We start from the raw sequence: 18,153 nt of genomic DNA on the forward strand, positions 1-18,153 counted from the left end.
AGAGGGGTATCCTTCCATGGCAGGAGGCCCCCCCACCAGCGCTTCAGACTCCTACCTCTGCAGCTCGTTCCGTCCTCGCCGACCTCAAAGCCGTCAGCGCAGAAACAGAAGGTGCCGTTTCTCGTCATGACGCAACCGTAGCGGCACCGGAGCTCGTGGCAGGCTGACAGGAGCTCTGCAGGGGGAAAGAGAAAGAGAGAAAGGGTGAGGACTAGAAGAGGGGGAAAAAAAGGGTGTGAAAGGGTATGTGAAAATGACTTTTTTGTTTTGGGAAATTACTTTCTGAATTTATCTCGTTATGGCTCTTTCCATCAAAACTGCTCCCTTATCATTCAGTGAACAATTTCCAGCTGACCATTAAAAACCTGATCATGTTCTTAGACCTGGTTTAAAATGGAGTGAACAAATTGAAAATCGTTTGGATGCTTTTTTTTGGGTTAGAACTTTTTAAGTAAAGGTTAACAATGAGATCAATACAGGAAGGAAGTGAAAAATATATGAAAGACACTGTGATGATTATTAAATGTCAAACGGTGGGGGCAGTTTCAGAGTAAAACATAATTTTCTAAAGTTTAAATTATAATAAAATGCAAGTTTGATAAATTTGTTACCCAGCAGTCTAAGGGCAAAAATATGAAGATGAAAAATGACATGTCAAAACAGCCCTAACTATCATTTCCTATGTACGACTCCACACTGTTGGCTGCTATAGGTGTTCGCCAGCGCTGGTCGATGGGCCGCACCACAACACTTCCATCCAATGTCCTATTTCCAGCCTCACCGCACCTGAAAAAACATATTTTCCCCAGAGAAAACTGTTTTGTACTGCAGTTCAACTTTCTGTCCTCACCTCCTGCTGTCACTGTCCCAACAAGGATGAGGAGAAACCAGAAAATGTAGAGGCTAGCTGGTGTCCCAAAATATTTCTATCTATATTAGGGCTATGCTTCCTATTGGAACTAGAAGTGGCACTTGACATGCATCATATGTCACGCTGCAGCGCCATTGTGTTCTCCTCTTAAGTCTTCTGAAGAGCACAATTGAAACGTGCTACCAACCTCGCATTGTAAAGTGCTCAATTGACTGACTGGTAGCAGAACTCAGGAAGTGACAACCTTGTCATTCCCCATGTAGTTTCTGAATGTTATAATTGGTTCTGATGCTCTGCATAGCAGTGGAACAGCTAATTATGGCATGATGAACATTCAGCAGAATAAAAGAATAAATGTCAAAAAGTGCAAAGAACAAACCTAAAAAAAAAAAGCTTAAATAGGGCAAAGATTGATATGCTACTGCTGAACATGAATTAATGTCAACTTAATGCCCAAAAGATAAAGGCCTGTATTGATTGCCCTTGGTCTTCCCTGTGCTAACCCTTTCAAGACATGAAATGCTGCAGCAGCAGACCAAATCCTTTCTTGACAGGGTACATTTATGATCGATAGCATACTGGGAAGTGAATGGCAATTGAAGCTTCGGCTATCATTACGTTCTGAATTATGGTCTTTAGTTGGATTTTCAATAGCTGGGATTATGTCATGTCAGTGTATCACACATTTAAACATACTGAGATATAAAAATGTGTTTTTTTCGTTATACTATCTAAACTTCGTACGAGCTCACTGACATATGAAGATGAATGGTGCAGTTTGATTGGTTGTAGAGCAACAAATAAATATCTGTGAGAGCTTATTATAGACCAATATGTCAACTGATAACCATAAAAGTGGTTCAAAAGTGAAAGGAAAGAATACTATTACAAAAAAAATACAGTGAATGACTTGACTAACAAGCTGGAGACCAGCATGAAAAATGTACTTCTGACAAATTTGCACACACGATGAAGCTTCCTCACTGTTATTAAACTGTTTTACAATATCAAAGTGACTTTAATCATTTTAAAATGAGCAAATTTATGTATTAATACTGCTCACTGGGCAATAGTGATGAAATGATTCAGCGCAAACAAAGAAATGGAACTTGATGAACTTAAAATAAAGTGTGGCAGCTGTTTCTAAAGTGGAGGTTGCTAAATGGTGTTGCTATAATGTGCTCAAAGGACACGCAGTTGACATCACAGAATGTATATAAAAATGGATGGATGGATTGAAACCAATGTAGAAGTGCCTTAAATTGCAATACCACTGAGGGCATCTAGGGTCTGACTCCAAAAACCTCTGGCTCCAATACACTCTCATTTAAAAAGGCTCAACTTCTCTCGTGAAATACAAGGTCAAAATAATTTTTCCACAAGTCATTGTGGTGTAATTCATTATATTGATCCCTTGATCAGCGTTCTGGTGCTCCTTCTAAAAATAATTTCATAAATAATTAGATATTAGGCCTCAAAGAGTAATATGTTTGGAGGCCCATCTGGTTTGAATGATAGGCCTGGGATACAGTCAGGTTTTTAGTATAGGTGGGAGGGGCCTAGTGTCCACCCCTCACCCCTTCCTAGCTCATCAAAATATGCTCAGTACTAGCTCCAAAAAAAAAAACATAGAGAAAACCCAAATGTCAGACTCGAGGCTTCAAAATGGCAGTTCACAAACAAATGGATGACATCACAGTGGGTTGATACTGTGGCTGACATTAATTATTTTCCTGTGAAATACATTTCATTCATTATTGGGTCTTTCTGTCTCATTAATCAGGTCTCTCTGGCTCATCAAGTTTCCTTAGCTTATGAAGTCACAATACCCTCCGGAACGCTGTGCTGCCATAAGGTAAAGTCTGTTATGGCTATAGACGGAGACAAACTGGTGTTACAAGGTTAATCAAGTTTCAAGGATGAGGTCGGTGCCTGCAAGAGGGTCAATCAAAAACTTCCAAGTCTGCTCCCGTGAACGGTAAAGAGCATCGTGATGTGCACGGACCAGGGGTAAGCTATAACCTTGATGAGTACGGGTTTTGTGGCTTAATCAACATCAGCACCTGAGTTACACTTGATTTTGTGAGCACAAGTCCGAGAGCACACTGCGATTTTGCCACAGAACTAAAACTTAAGCAGAGAGAACACATCAAAGTTTGCGATAAATTTTAGGAGAGCAGAAAGAAGTCAAATGCTATGAGTAGGAGCGGTAGAGACGATTTGTTTTTAATGCAGTGCGAGTGGGCGTGTTAGAAAACCCAAGTACCACCGCACCAAAGTTCAGGTCGTTTGCACCGAATGTTTTCCCTCTGTCACAGTTGAACTCAGTGTTAACAGTCTGACCCTGGGGGACGGATTAACGATGCACATCCCATCAAATGTCAAAGAAAACACACCTTGTTGCGCTCCTGACATAATGTTCCTTTTCTGAATTTGGACAGTTACGTTCTGTCTTTCTTGGAACGCGAACGTCAGTCAAAAAAACCTTGCCTGGATCACTGCTTCAATGCTGAGGACTTTCTGAAGCATTTCAAGGTTGTCTGTTGACAATTCTGATTTTGACACAAAATTGTATGTGCAATCTCTGGTAATGCCCATAGCCAAATCACAGTAGTGCCAGACCAGCGCCCACAAAAACAGACATACTGACCTTTAATTATCTTTTGGAAAAAAGGTAACGTCTACATTGGAAAGTGGGTTTTCAAATCAACAAGTCAGAAAGATTAGCAAGGTCCTACCAGTTTCAACATGTTATCATTATTGCCTACAAGAGACTGTCCTCCCATGTTAAAGTTTGTTCCTGTTACACTTGAGATCTAGCTCTGTATTTTGTTCTTATGCAACTAATTTTAAATGGCCAATAGGTTTTTCAGCACCAGATATACTACCAAACTCAAATTTTGTTTTGATAAAGTAATGAATAATTTATCATACGGAAGTTATAGCTTATCACAGTAAATAACATCTGCAAAGAGGGTTTCTTTGATCAAGCCTGTTGAAAAAAAAATCAAACTGATATGGTATTCGGTTGCCATTAAGTGCCTGTAACTGTCTTACCTAGTCTTATCAATAATTATAAGCAGCAGCCCTGTAATAGACTATGATATCATAGCCACAGGTATTTTTGAAGTATTTTCTAGTGGGAAGATGCACAAGCCTCATGGATTCAGACGTTTGCACTCCTAATTACACCTGGGCTAAATCATCTTGTGTGCACTTTATTTGTGTTCATGTGAGTCCATAATAAAATGAGTGCACGATAAGTATGCCCCTTTTGTAGTTTGGCTGCTGACAAGTGCCTTTGCAGTCCTTATCATGATTTGTCAGCAGCTCCTCGCTCTGTAGAGCTGTTTTCATTTTAAATGTGTGAAACAGTCAAAAACAAGGATTTCCCCTTTCTGTTCGACACAAATGTGCAGTAAAGTAGCAAGCACCAGATATACACTGCTCAAAAAAATAAAGGGAACACTTAAACACACATCCTAGATCTCAATGAATGAAATGTTCCAGTTGAAAATCTTTATTCATTACATAGTGGAATGTGTTGAGAACAAAATAACATAGAAAACAATTAGCTTGACATCAGAATACTGCAAATCTGTCTGAGCATACCCTCTTCATACAGAAACCTGGTCTGAATGATAAGCATAATAATATTATTTTTCAACCTTGGTCATATTGTCTGAGTGTCTGTCATCAGGATGACTGAATGTTTTTAAAGTCTGTTTCTTAATAAACTCCAACAGTAAAAGTTACGAGTCATGAACGGCACATTGACGGTCACAGCAGAAAAGTGGTTTCAAGACATAATCCACGTAACATCACTTCATTCACAAGAAAACGACATGCTATAGGCTAGTTTAAGTATGAGCTAAATTTAACATAGATCACTCAGTCTGATGCGGCATTCAAACTTTACTTTGAATATGAGCAGCTCACAGGAAAGCCAAGCAGTCGTGTAGTCGAGTAATTCCTCAGGATGAAGATGTGCTGTGGTTATTTTGGGGTAGTATTGAGTCAAATTGTGCTGGGTATATTGGGAAGAACTAAAAAGGGGCAATCCTGGCAAAGTGAAGCAATGTAAATCTGTACAGTTAAATGATGATACGATTCAATACAACTGCTGGAAAAAAAAAAAGCACAGGCAGAATTACACACACCTATAAAAAGCCACATGCCAGTAAATGTTGTCTGCTTGGATGGAAACATTGTCATTGGCTGCTATCTTTCTCAAATATTAGCATTTTAATGGCTCAGTATAAACAGACTTCGACTGCCCCTTCTCACTTCCACACAGTTTGAATACACTGTATGTCAATGAAATCAAAGAAAAACAATAGCTTTGTGTGAAACAGCTTCAAGGCCAGAAGCTCGTTATGATGTCTCTGTAGTTGGGGCCTGAAAGGAGCTGCTTTCAGAAACTGTAGTCCCTCTGCTAACTAAAGAACTCAGCAGGCTATTTATGCTTGAATTCTCAAATAGACCAGAAGACGGAAAGCGATTCTCCAGGCTATGTAATAGTGATGTACAATATACGTTCGAGAATAAAATTGTATTACCGTTTCAATTCAAATAATGTGTTTACATGTGTAAGCTCTGCAGAAAACATAATTTTTTTCACAATTTCCTCAAGTAAATAGTATTTAAAAATATGCACAATAATTCAAATAAAAATCAAGTGTTTCTAATATTGGCTGGTTAAAGTATTTTGGTGTCAAAAACAGGCACTGCATGCATCTCTGTTTACTCATTGTTAAGCTTGTGTGTGGACCCTATGTGCTCCGTGTATTACTATTCATCCCATAGTATGCTAACTTGCATGCTTCCCTGTTGTGAGGGAGTATGCAAAATGACTACATACCGGGATGAAGATATTCAAAGCTTATCCATATATCTGCTCAAAGACGGCAGATGATCAGCTTTCCCTCTTGGCAAACACAGAGGGCTGCTGGGATTCTGTATCTACCACTAAGCCTTCTAGATGCTTTGCACATATCTGGAGCTGTGCAGCACTACCTCTGAGAACATGAGTCAATAGTAAAGTGCATGTAGTAGCCTTGATACTATGGTCTGCAAATATGCTGTATATGGAAGAAGAAACATGCAAAAGCTTTTCATTTCCTGGGATCTCTCTTTTCTAAAGAATGTGAATTGTAAGAGCAAAGATGATGTGAGAAATGGCATCCATTACTTAATCTGTTATCTTAAAAAGTATCATGACTGATAGCAGAAGCAGAACTATCTGTGCGGTGCAGAACAAACAGATATAATATAAGCCACACATCAACTCTATTTTCACTTTGTGAAAAAAAACTTTCATAAAATCTTTAAATTACTAAAATATATGGTCAAATGTTACGCAGTCTGAAACACAGATGCATATGCATCCAGAACAGCAGGCTCAGTTTAATTTGTAGTCTACTGCAGTCTAATTATCTATAATCAGAACAGAATGATTCGACCAATTGTGCGAAATTAATTCCATCTGTGTTCACATTATGTTTGGTAAAAACAAACAAAAAAGGAGGGTTGGTAAAGATGTGTGAAAAAAAAAATGTTGAGCATTTTTATTATGGGTTTGGGAAAATGTATGATTCCCTCAAATTGAATCAGTAATCTGGAAATTGTAATGTCAATATGTCTCTAGTGGAGCATGTACTTAAATTAGCAAAAACCACAAGGTCCATTTTCGATAAGCGGGAGGGTGACTAGACAATTTTAGAGCGAAGACACTGAACAATTGCAGCAAACAGTATATAATCACATCATTTGAACAATCATGCCAGTCGTTGCAGTGATTATGCACATTAAGTAATTTTGTTCCATTAGATGCCAAAAATCTTGTGTGCAAACTATTAAATCAAATTTGTCATACTACACTAGTCATTTAAAGTCTAGTGTAACATATAAAGGATAGAGGATAACCCATTACTAGTAGTTTTGACAATCTGCAACAAAGTAACAAAATAGCAAAAATAATGTCTCGTAACAAAACGTCTAAAGATCTCCAACACAAAACACATGTTGTATCAATGTGGGCTATAAAGAGCTTTCATGTAGATACTGGTCAGTACAGCAACACAGAGGTTGACAATGCTGGCAATACTGAATCTCAACCATCAATCAACAGCAGCCAAGGGATTTTCCACTAAATGACCAAGTACCCACTGCCGGTCTGACCACTGAGGTTACTGATGTCTTAATGTCTTTTACGAGTATTTTCATGTAGTTTTTTTTTTAATATTAAAGTGATTTAACGATAAAGTGAGAGGTTTGGCTCGCATCAGATATCTTGACCATCTACCCCAATGAAGCAAATCACCCGATGGGATTTTGAAGAACATCAGTGACTTTGCGGAACAACATATTATGGAACAGAGCTACATGCAACTGTATTAAAAATGCCGATCAATATAGGTTATGTCACCTCATCCCACCTCTTCTAGAGAGGGAAATCCAGTTCAAATAGGCCTTTCTTTGTTGTTTCTACAAATGCATCCAAAATCCTTTATTGTCTTTTGAAAAATAGCTGCAGTACCAACATAGTTTATTAATTTCCTCACAAAGTGAGGAGAATTTATTTCACTGTAATTTCAAAACGTGTCATTTTATGACATTCCTTTTTATGTAATAGAAAAACTGCAGTTTTGTGCTGGATATTTGCCGATTTGGGACATAAAAAACACTCCACAACATCTCAAACAAAAAGTCGTGCAACTGTCTAGCAGATCACTCGAGCAGACGTTTCTAAGACCTATCGCATTCAGCCACACAGATGGCAGACTATGAATGGTGAGTGTGGCACTGTTCTTTTGCCAGTACTAACACAAGAAGTCTTACCAAAGACGAGAAACGACTAATCCAAGGCTAACATTCAGATTGCCCCATCTGGCCTAATTATGGCTTCCCTTCAGGGACAGCCATGGCCTTTGTCTGCGAGTAGCCAGCCTTTCTCCACAATTCCAATCAAGGCCTGCATTTGATGTGGGAGCAAATTAAGATGCAGTCCCAACACAAAAGGTGCACCAATGATTGGCTCTAGGACCTTTTAATGATTTTTCAAGCATAAATTAGAACCTTTACCCATTTCCAAGTATGTAGCTATAGTTACTTCCCTCTGGGTGGCAAGAGTGCCATGATTGATTCCACAACAGTGAAATTGGGTCATATATTCTCTGGGGTTCAAACATTCAAGAAGTGCGAGCAGGGAAATACCATTTGTATAAGATGTGCTACGATTGCAGTGACATAATTTATTGGCAAGTCTTTAGAAAGTTATCTGAGAAGCTTAAGTATGTCAGCTTTGATGTGACATGGATCTGTCCGGAGAAGGTATACTTTTTCCCAAGAAATTGAGAGATACATGCACATATACATGAAAGTTTAGAAAAAAATAATAATCCTGTAGCTCAAACTAGGCCTCAAATGTGACAGTAAACGTTGTTAATCCCTCAAAGCACAATTTGCTGAGAGATTTGAGAACTGGTGCACAGCCAGGCTTCTGACATGCCCTTAAATATTGGAAGAAACATCATGGGTGTGGGTGTCGAAATCTTCCAGCAAACAATTAAATTTTAATTCTTACCACTCCTGAGGAAGAAAATCCGCTGTAATAGGATTTGATGATACCAGATTGTTTCCTCATATTAGAGAGAGTAATGATATGAGTGACAATATCTTGCCAGACTGTGGAACAACAAAGTAAGACGCATAAAATATTGATTGCCAGTGTCTGCTGTTGTTTATATAGTGTGTAGTGGGGCCTGGCAGTCAGTCGTAACCAGTGTTACCACACAAATTGGAGCTTAAACTTTTCAAAAACAAAACCTGACCGAATTAAGAAATTAAATGAGTTTAATGAAAGTAATACTTTGATAAATTCCTTGGAACTGACCTTCAAATCATCAGATAGATGCATCTGTATCAAAAGCAGAAGCAGGAACTAGAGCACTAAAGAAAATTACAACCTCATATTCTCTGATAAAGTGACTGCAGCACGGTGAAGTTACACACTAAAAAGCCCGGCACATCGCTGTGTAAAATAGGAGAGAGGAGAGCTATCACTTTGACTACTTACTGCAAATGTTTCATCCATTAGAGGGGCAAAAATTTAATAAATATGCTAATACGTTTCAGTCTGCAAAGCTGGATGGCGGCACATTTTCAACCTACTGAGAAACAGTAAAAAAAAAAAAAAAAAAAAAAAAAAATTGAGCTGTATTCATGGATAGTCATTTTGGAACAAGAGCATCACTTATCACAGGCTCCTTCACCCTGGAGAAAAGTGTTTGTTTGTTTGTTTGAGTTGTCATAATGAAAAGTTAATCATGTGAGATAATTGAATGTTGTTCAGAAACGGAGGGTGGGAGGATGCATGTTTGACATTGTTTATTTTTTGGAGGCATTATCACAAGAAGAATTTTGAAAAATGTATACTAATATTTTCTGTACTATTTTTATCACCAGAATGTCAGAATCATAGACTATTAGAAAATGTGACTACGGTGTGTGTTTACCAAAGGAGACTGCAAAGACAATGTTTGCTTTGATGTCAGTAATTATGTTCTTTCTATGCTACTTTTCAGCTGGTGTAAGTCTGAAAGCAACTATAATTCAAATCCCCAAATAACCTAAATCAGTGTGTTCTTCTGTAGAGGGCAAACACATTGCCTTTGACAAGTTGTTCGATGACACAGACATAATTGCTGCATAAAAGTCCAGATTACCCTTATGAGGCAGAAATTGATCCATATATTTTGGGATCAAATACATTAGAGAGCCTGTCAACACAGTGCGCTGGGAGAGGCAGATGCATCTCATCACTGGAACGTTCAGCATTGTTCAGAGGATTATTTTTGGTGACAATTTTTTCTGTTGGACTGAGTGAGATTGGCACAGGTTCACATCACACTGAAAATCCCATGACATAAGTAAGCACAACCAACCATGCTCTCTAGGAATCAATTTGTAACAATGTTTGGCTGTTATCATTCATTTAAATGATTCCCCACAGATCAGAGGCAATATGCGTCTGCCATGGATCTAATTTTCAACATGTATAAGTAAACAAGGACATAGTGTCTAAACTTTTAAAGCTTCAATTTTTTAGCAAGGCTTTAGTGTGAAATATTTGCAAGAACATGTTGTGACTAAAACTCCAGTTTAGATCATTAGTCCAGAACAACCATTAGAAATAGTATGATTATATTGGTGACTTCCTTAAATTAAAGTCATGGAAATATACATTATTGACTATTGTATGCAACTTTGCCACCGTAAGAACAGCGGTTAAACAACCTCAGAAACAGCAACGACTTCACATGCACCATTGTACGTTCTCTTGTGTGTGTCACGGATGCAGTCCTCCCGGACTCCAACAAAGAGCACTACAGCCCTAATCAGGATGTACATTATCTAACTTAGAAACCAAGATTAGGGCTCAGAATCTGAGGTAGACCATAAACAATATTTAAACAAAATAGTGCAATATCTAAATCAGAGACAATTTATTTTAATTGGAAGGATAAGAGACATAAAAATGGCAACAGTAGGTTAATGGATGATATCTACAGTGATATGCCCGTTGAAAGTTAGAACAAAAAAACAAACACATAAAAAAACTTGCACGTTAACTCATTTACCAAACATCATTGATGGATTGTTGCTCAGCATGCCAACAACAACTGTGTTCAAGCGATGTCCATTCCTGTTTAGTGCCCCTTAGGATAATTTCCATTGAGTTCTGTGCTATTTGCAGATTTTCTGTATTTGGCTATGTTTTGAAATGTGTAGCTTGTTTTTGTATTCGCAACATGCTTCTGTATTTAATTGAGTTTTTCTGTATTTCAGTATTTGGCAGAAGTTTCAGTATCAGCAGCAATTTTATGAATTTGGTTGTGTTTCCTGTACTCACAGCTCATTACTTTATTTGGCTGTGCTCTCTCTATGTGTCTATAGTCTTCTCAAGCTGCAGTGTGTGCTGTAGATAATGTTAAATTAATGACATGATATGCTGAACAACATCACTAACAGATTCCAAAGAATCTGTTCACCTGCTACCTTTTACAACATCTGTTTAGGTATCTGCTAGTTAAACCATTTACAAAACACAAAGCCCAAACATAAAAAAAATGATACAGAATTCTGGTTCTGGTTCCACATAACTATCTTTGGTGATTGTAAATATTACGGACACGAGCATGCACAGAACAAACTAGCCTGAAAGCAGCCAAGAGTTTCTGTTTTGTTGTTTCGCCAACTCTCAAAATGAATTATAATTAGATACAGCTGAGTCAGTTTGCTGACACAATTATGCACAGCTATGGTGGGTGATATTGACAGTCACCAGTGTAAAGTAGTTTTATAAACAGTCATAATTAAAACAGTGGGTTTTGGAAATCGCCACTTTCAGTCTAGGGATGGGGTTACAAAGATATTTTTACGCTGTTGATGTGTTCATTGATAAAGCAATTGGATTATGCCTAACCTAATTTTAACAGTAGGGCTGAGGTTTACAATCCACACATTTTGACAATTTTTGACAAGTCAAATACATACATATACATATTACATAAATATGTATATGTAAGATTATACATTACATAATACACTGACTGGCCATTTTATTAGGTACACCTTGCTAGTACGGGGTTGGGCCCCCTTTTGCCTTCAGAACTACCTTAATTTTATGTGGCATAGACTCAACAACAGGGGTGTCAAACTCATTTTAGTTAAGGGGCCACATACTGCCCACTTTGATCTCAAGTGGGCCAGACCAATAAAATCATAGCATAATAACGCATACATAACGAAATCATTGGTGAAGGTTTTTGGATGATAAACCCTATTTTAAGGTCTTTCTACAATAAACAGGAAACATAAAGACCAAAAACTCAGACATCAGCCGACTGTTTATCTGCCCCGGCTCTCCTCTGCAGATTCCCTAGCTTTGTGACGCGTTTGACGTCAAACGCGTCACAAAGCGAGCAGCGAGCACTGCTGCCTCCGGAGCAGACGTCGCATTTACGCTGTTTTTGAAGCAATTACTGGATCGATTAAAAAAAAAACGTACAAAACGTTTGTACTCATAAACCTCCATATTCTCATAGAAATGCAATTTATGTCTTTCTGTAATTTTCACACTTAGCAAAGTCATCCGGCGGGCCGAGCTGGACCCCCTGGCGGGCCGGATTTGGCCCGCAGGCCGTATGTTTGACACCCCTGCTCAACAAGGTACTGGAAACATGTCTCAGGGATTGTGGTCCAAAATCGACATGATAGCATAATGTGGCTGCGGCAGATTGGTTGGCAGCACCTACACAAATCTCCCATTCAATCACATCTCAATGGTGCTCATTGTCATGTTCAAGAAATCAGTCTGAGATGATATGAGGTTTTTGACAGTGTAATCCAGCTGAAAGTAGCCATTAGAAGACCAGTACACTGTGGTCACAAAGAGATGGACATGGTCAGCAACAACACTCTGGTAGGTTGTGGCATTTATGCTCTGTTGGTATTAGGGGGGCCTAAAGTCTGTCATTTTGCTATGACATTACCAACACCCGCATGAATTGATGATACAAGGAAGGATGGATCCATGCTTTCATGTTGTTTATACCAAATTCTGACTCTACCATCTGAATGTTCCAGCAGAAATTGAGACTTTTCAGACCAGGAAACCCTTTTTCATTCTTCCATTGTATACATTTTGTGAACCTGTACCTACTGTAAGCTCAATTTTCTGTTTGTATCTGACAATAGCGGCACCCTGTGTGGTCTCCTGCTGCCGTAGCCTATCTGCTTCAACGTTCAAGGTGTTTCATATTGAGAAATGCTCTTCCTCATACTTTGGTTCCAATGAGTGATTACTTCAGTTAACAATGACTTTCTATTAGCTGCAACAAGTCTGGCCATTCTTCTCTAACCCCTGCCATCAACAAGGTATTTTTGGCCAGAGAATCTCAGATAACCGAATGTTGTTTTTGTTCTTTTCTGGACCATTCTCTGTAAACTCTACCGATGGTTGTGTGTGGAAATCCCAGTGGAGCAACAGTATCTGAAACACTCAAATCTGCTGGTGTGGCACCAACAAGACCACATTGAAAGACACTTAAATCACCTTTCTTACACATTCTGATGCTTGGTTTGAGCTTCAGCGGATCTTCTTGACCGTGTCGAATCCACATGCCAAAAAGCATTGAGTTAAGCTATTTCCTTAAATGAACAGTTGAACATCGATTCTCCTTTCCACACGAGAACATATTTTAAAGCTTAACACAAAGAGAGAGATCAGGGAGCAACGAACTTCCCTACTGGGGGAAAACCTAAGAATCAGAGCTCATGCAGGGATGAAATAGAATAGTGAGCAGCAGCAATAACTATGACAGCTATGGTTGTATTGTGAGCAATGAAGAAGCTCTTTGATTGGCAACGAGAGAGTCAGCACATGCATGGCAGATTAAACAGAGCACCATAATAGAGTAGAGGTGTAGATATGTGTATAAAGTATGTATATTGTGTGATTTTCTCAGAGCTGTCTGGACTAGCTTCATAGGCCGCACTCTTGAGACTGAAATGTTAACAAACCATGAGTTATATCTATCAGGTGCTGTTTTGGATATTACAACATAAAATAGATCTGTGTTCTGTGTTAGTATTTTTTTTCGTCTTTACACTTAAACATTAAGAAATGAGCTGATTCTGCAGTAAATGTCAAGAATTCATGAGCTCTTATTATATAAGGTTGTTCGTGATTAATGTAATGGTGTGGGTTCGAGCTAAGTCCAGAACAAATGTACCAGAGTACGAATTAGTGTTGTCTAAATGTCAGCAGAGGTGAAAGATGATGCAACCTGCATGTGATTCTCAAATTAGCAGACACCGTTTACATGTACATGTAACTGCTCATCCAATTCTACAAAATACTGAAATCGAGGAATGTACAGTATGTATGTTTGTTTGTCGCTTGCATATCTCAACAACCATTCATCCTTTCTGCTTCAAACTAAGTGAGGGTATCGCAGGGGACCGCAGGATGTGCATTGTAACATTTAGTGCGATTTGGACCTACGACACATTTAATATTAATTAACTTAGCAACAGTTCCAGAGAACATCAGCACGGCAGCTGGCGTAGTTAAGTGCGTCTTCACCTACGTCCACAGCAAACTGTTCTCAAGAAAGCTACACAGCGATACCAAAAGCCAGACAATCATACTGGCAAACAAGGTATTTTAATCAGGCACTGCATCAGTTATTTGAATGAATCATTCTCTCACAACTGGTTTGATTTGATCGAAGGGGAAAATAACTACCAGAAGAAAAACAATTAACTGTGTATCACTTTAGAATAAGAACAGATGTAGACGATATCCCAATAGTATTATTGGCAATTTGAAATGAATAAATAAAATGCTTAAGGCTTCTCATTGTTATGTCAATGAAAAATAAGAAAGCTTAAGAATTTGTTTTATCTCATAGTGTTTGAAATTGAATTACATTAGATATTTTTGGTCAAGCATATACAAAAAAAAATGCTCGCACATTAGAGATTGTGCACATCAAATGCAGTAAGAGTTGTAATTTTGATATGTTATTTCTTACTATAACCGATGAGTAACCTGTATTTACATGCAATTACAGGTTGGAAAGTGTTGCACTACAATTTACATGCAACTCCCAGTTAATTGCACTTTAATCATGTGCACTGAGAAGAGCACACAAATACAATTTGAATGGGCAAAGCACTGTATTGCAACCAATCTCATAGCTTTGTTTGTGCCAGAATTCATACAGCCATGAAAACTGAGCCTACGGTATGATTATTTTCAATCACCTGTATCCGGCTGAGGAAATCTCATGCTGATGATATGTCTGAACACAAATAAATTCCATATTCACTTTTTGCAATGACACAATATGCACAGAAAAGTTCAATTTAGGATCTAAATTTTATAAAATGCCAAAACTTTATTTTAAAATGTAAGACATTTCTCATAAAATAATTTAGAATATAATCAAATAACTGAGGAAATGAACAGTAAATGAAGTGTAAAAAAAAAAAGGAGATCACTGGATTTTATTGTTTAGTTATGTAACTTCCCACACTATACATAGCTGAGTTGATGAGATTAAATTTGAGACACCAATGTGACAGCACTGAGCTTGCATTAATCTATCAATGATCTTTGATGAAACTGCTGTAAATGTGCCATCATGACAGAGTCTTAAGCAAGATTCACAAGTGAAAGACACAAGCCCAAGAGCTTAAAACTGAACAATATTTCTGTTGAATTACTTTGTCATCACAGTTTCTTCCCAAAAACAAATACTGATACTTTCATTCATTGATGTAAAAAAAATATGTTTTGATATTAACCAGAATTATTCCACAATATAGGAGAACTGTAAGTCTTCTGGATTACGACTGATAAGAGCACTTTAATATGGAACAATATTTGGTGCAAGAGTAACCGATGTTAATGTAAAATGAATTTGTTAATGTTCACTTCCTGGGACTGCTCTAAAGATAACATATGAGGCCTGAAGCTGAATTATATTTATTTAGGACTGACATTTGTCTTCCTCATTGCAAGCAGCAGAGACTTCAGAGATCCCACGGCACAGCCAGGGGCATGCGATTAAGAATGAGCAAGTTTCCTGAAGGTGAGCACAAAGAGTTTGGTGGTTTTCCATCTGGGCACCTTCATATCAAGGTCTCTCGGGATGTTCAGCATGTATATTCATAAGAGGTGGGCAGGAAAGGGAGGGAAAAAAAGTTTTAAGAGACCCAGCTGGTTGCCTAAAACTTCTCTTTGGTGACCTCAATTTCTCCTGCTACCCAATGAGTTTGGTCTGTCCATGTGGGACTTAGCATCCTGTACAGTATGTGTCCCTGGCTGAACTTAAGTAGAAGGATGGCAACATACATAATCAGATCATAATGTCTTGTGTTTAACAGGAAGTCAAAAAATTTGCAGAAATAAATGATAGATTAATTATTCAATTAACAGATTCCTATTTTATACAACATTGATTTATTCACTGATAATGAATAACTCATTTTACCGCTTTAGGCTAGGAAGTTTTAAAGGCAGCTGACTGCAGTGTTGTATTAAGAGGAGAAGTGTAAGTATTCCGATCAGACATTTTTAGACGGTGCATCAGACACACATGCATTTTTTAGGAATTTAGAGCACAGAGGTGATGTTACCTATTCAATGAGAAGGAATGTATGGTATGCCATCATAAAGAAAATAAAGAGTTGTATAGTTAACAAAGTTATGACAGTTGGACCCACAGAAGAGATGTAAAAGACTAGAAGATAAGTCCAATATTTTGTGAAAAAATTAGTGAATTGAATGGTCAAATTTCATAAGGTCTATGAAGCCCTGGTTCAAGGTTAAGGTTAAGGTTAATTAACTCTTGAATATATGGGTTGTTTAGAAGAAGAAGGATATGACAAAGTGGGTCAATCAAAGTTCAAGATGCATTTTTATGATGAAGTAGTATGTCCCTATTGTACACATACTACATGCAACAGCAGGTACTTTTTAAGGGACGCTGTAGTCCATACTAAAAGTAAACAGAAATAGTATGCGACTCGGCACGCAGGGAATGTTTTCCATGAGCGTGCGTACTTGTGAGATCTTCTGCAGTTGAGGTAGTTATAGGAGATCAGCATATAATCGTCATCAACAGTCCTAACTCCTCTTATGACTGCCTAGTTAATGTATTTTGAGTGTGCAAATTTGAATGGCTTTGTCATTGTCATGCTCTGGTTCTGCTAATATAAAATCCCTTTCATCAACAGCATAAAATCAAATTCCTTCATCTTCATTTGTTGATGTTGTCATCAAAACACTCTGATATGGAAGAAAATGTTGTGCTGCACTACAACTGTGTTCCAGGTGCTGCTCAATCATCAATGTAACCCTGTTATTTTTAATAGTTGTTCTGGATTACTCATCTAAAGTCTTGTAGTCTAATTTAAGTCACAACACTTTCAAATGTTTCACAATAAAAAAAATGTTTAAGAAATTAAAGGTTTCTGCAACGCAACAGGGCTCTGAATTGGAAACAGATAGAGGAGGTGTTTAAGTTTGTATTGACAGCATAATACAGTAACTTTAAAAGAGCAAACGGGAGCACATTAAGAGAACTGAAAACGTGTAATTTTCTCACTCAGAGAAAGAACAGTGGCAGAGCATTGCTCCAGTACGCTCCTGCAGCTCTACAACTATGATTGTCACATACCTGGTCAAGAGTGACCCTTTGTACTTCTTAAATAGAAATGACAAGTAAGAACACATTTTATAGGTATGTAGGTGTATGATGTATTTATGATTTATTACAATGCTTTACAGTGCACCTTGATTGAAGGCTGCAGGAAGATAACATGTACAAAGTTTACACTCTCGATTTTGTGTCCTAAGTTAGACACAATTGATGTTAATGGTAAAAAGCAGCACAACACAAAGTTGTGGTTAATGTTAGATAAATAATAAAATGTGAAATATGCAGAATATCTCCTGGTTGTGGGCTTTAAAATACCTGACATTCTAACCCTGACACATTGTGCAAAAAAATTGAAATGCAAAGCAGTACATCCAAATTAAGCACATGCCTTCGGGTGTAACTGTGACTTTATCCTTCAGTTATCCTGCATTCTAAACTATAGTGAAAAATTATATTTTTAAGTGGAGGTAGGAGGTTTTGAAACAATGGCCCGTACAAACACTTTAGGCTTGTGTATTACACAAAGTTACACACAAGCCCTTTTTGCATTCTACAAAACTTGAAAAGATGAAAAAAAAAAAACCCTGAAAAAAGGTATCAAATAGCTCATTTATTCAAGTAAGAATACTAAAATATTTCTAAATACCAATGAGATGTGTGAATTGTATTTCTGATGAACAGAATAATTTACCAAATTGTCTGATTATAATTTTCATTGTTTGAAAATGCTATTTCATGTTTCTCTTGAATTTAAAAAGCTTGAAGTATTGTCCAATGAAAGCCTTTTTTATATTTCTCTATCTTTTCTTCTCTGTCAATTTTACCTGTCTCTCAAGTTAATTTTTTTTAACTTTTGAATGAGATTGCAGGAAGTCTTTGTGCTGTTTTTTCCCCCTCCAAATACAGAAAAGAAAAACCAAGCACACATCCTACTCAAACAGGAGAAAGAACAGAAAGAACTTTCTGACTCCATATTTTCGCTTATATTTTGGGAGATTCTGGTCAATGAAGTGAGTCATTAACATTCACAGCAAGGTGAGCCCTAAT

At 37.7% G+C, this 18,153-nt stretch overlaps 1 protein-coding gene across 7 annotated transcripts in view; it reads right to left on the minus strand.

The window, feature by feature from the left end:
- lrp1bb (low density lipoprotein receptor-related protein 1Bb) overlaps nt 1-18,153 on the minus strand; it is a 254,702-nt gene that overhangs the window by 141,310 nt on the left and 95,239 nt on the right. For all 7 annotated transcript variants that reach the window (XM_069698696.1, XM_069698693.1, XM_069698690.1 and 4 more), the window contains one exon: nt 56-175. In XM_069698696.1, the coding sequence (XP_069554797.1) occupies nt 56-175 (120 nt within the window). The remainder of the gene's footprint in view (nt 1-55; nt 176-18,153) is intronic.

Source organism: Brachyistius frenatus, unplaced genomic scaffold (assembly GCF_029030835.1).
Source record: "Brachyistius frenatus isolate BFR_SWC_R1_liver_20210118 unplaced genomic scaffold, ASM2903083v1 Contig_27, whole genome shotgun sequence".
Taxonomy (NCBI): Eukaryota; Metazoa; Chordata; class Actinopteri; family Embiotocidae; genus Brachyistius; species Brachyistius frenatus.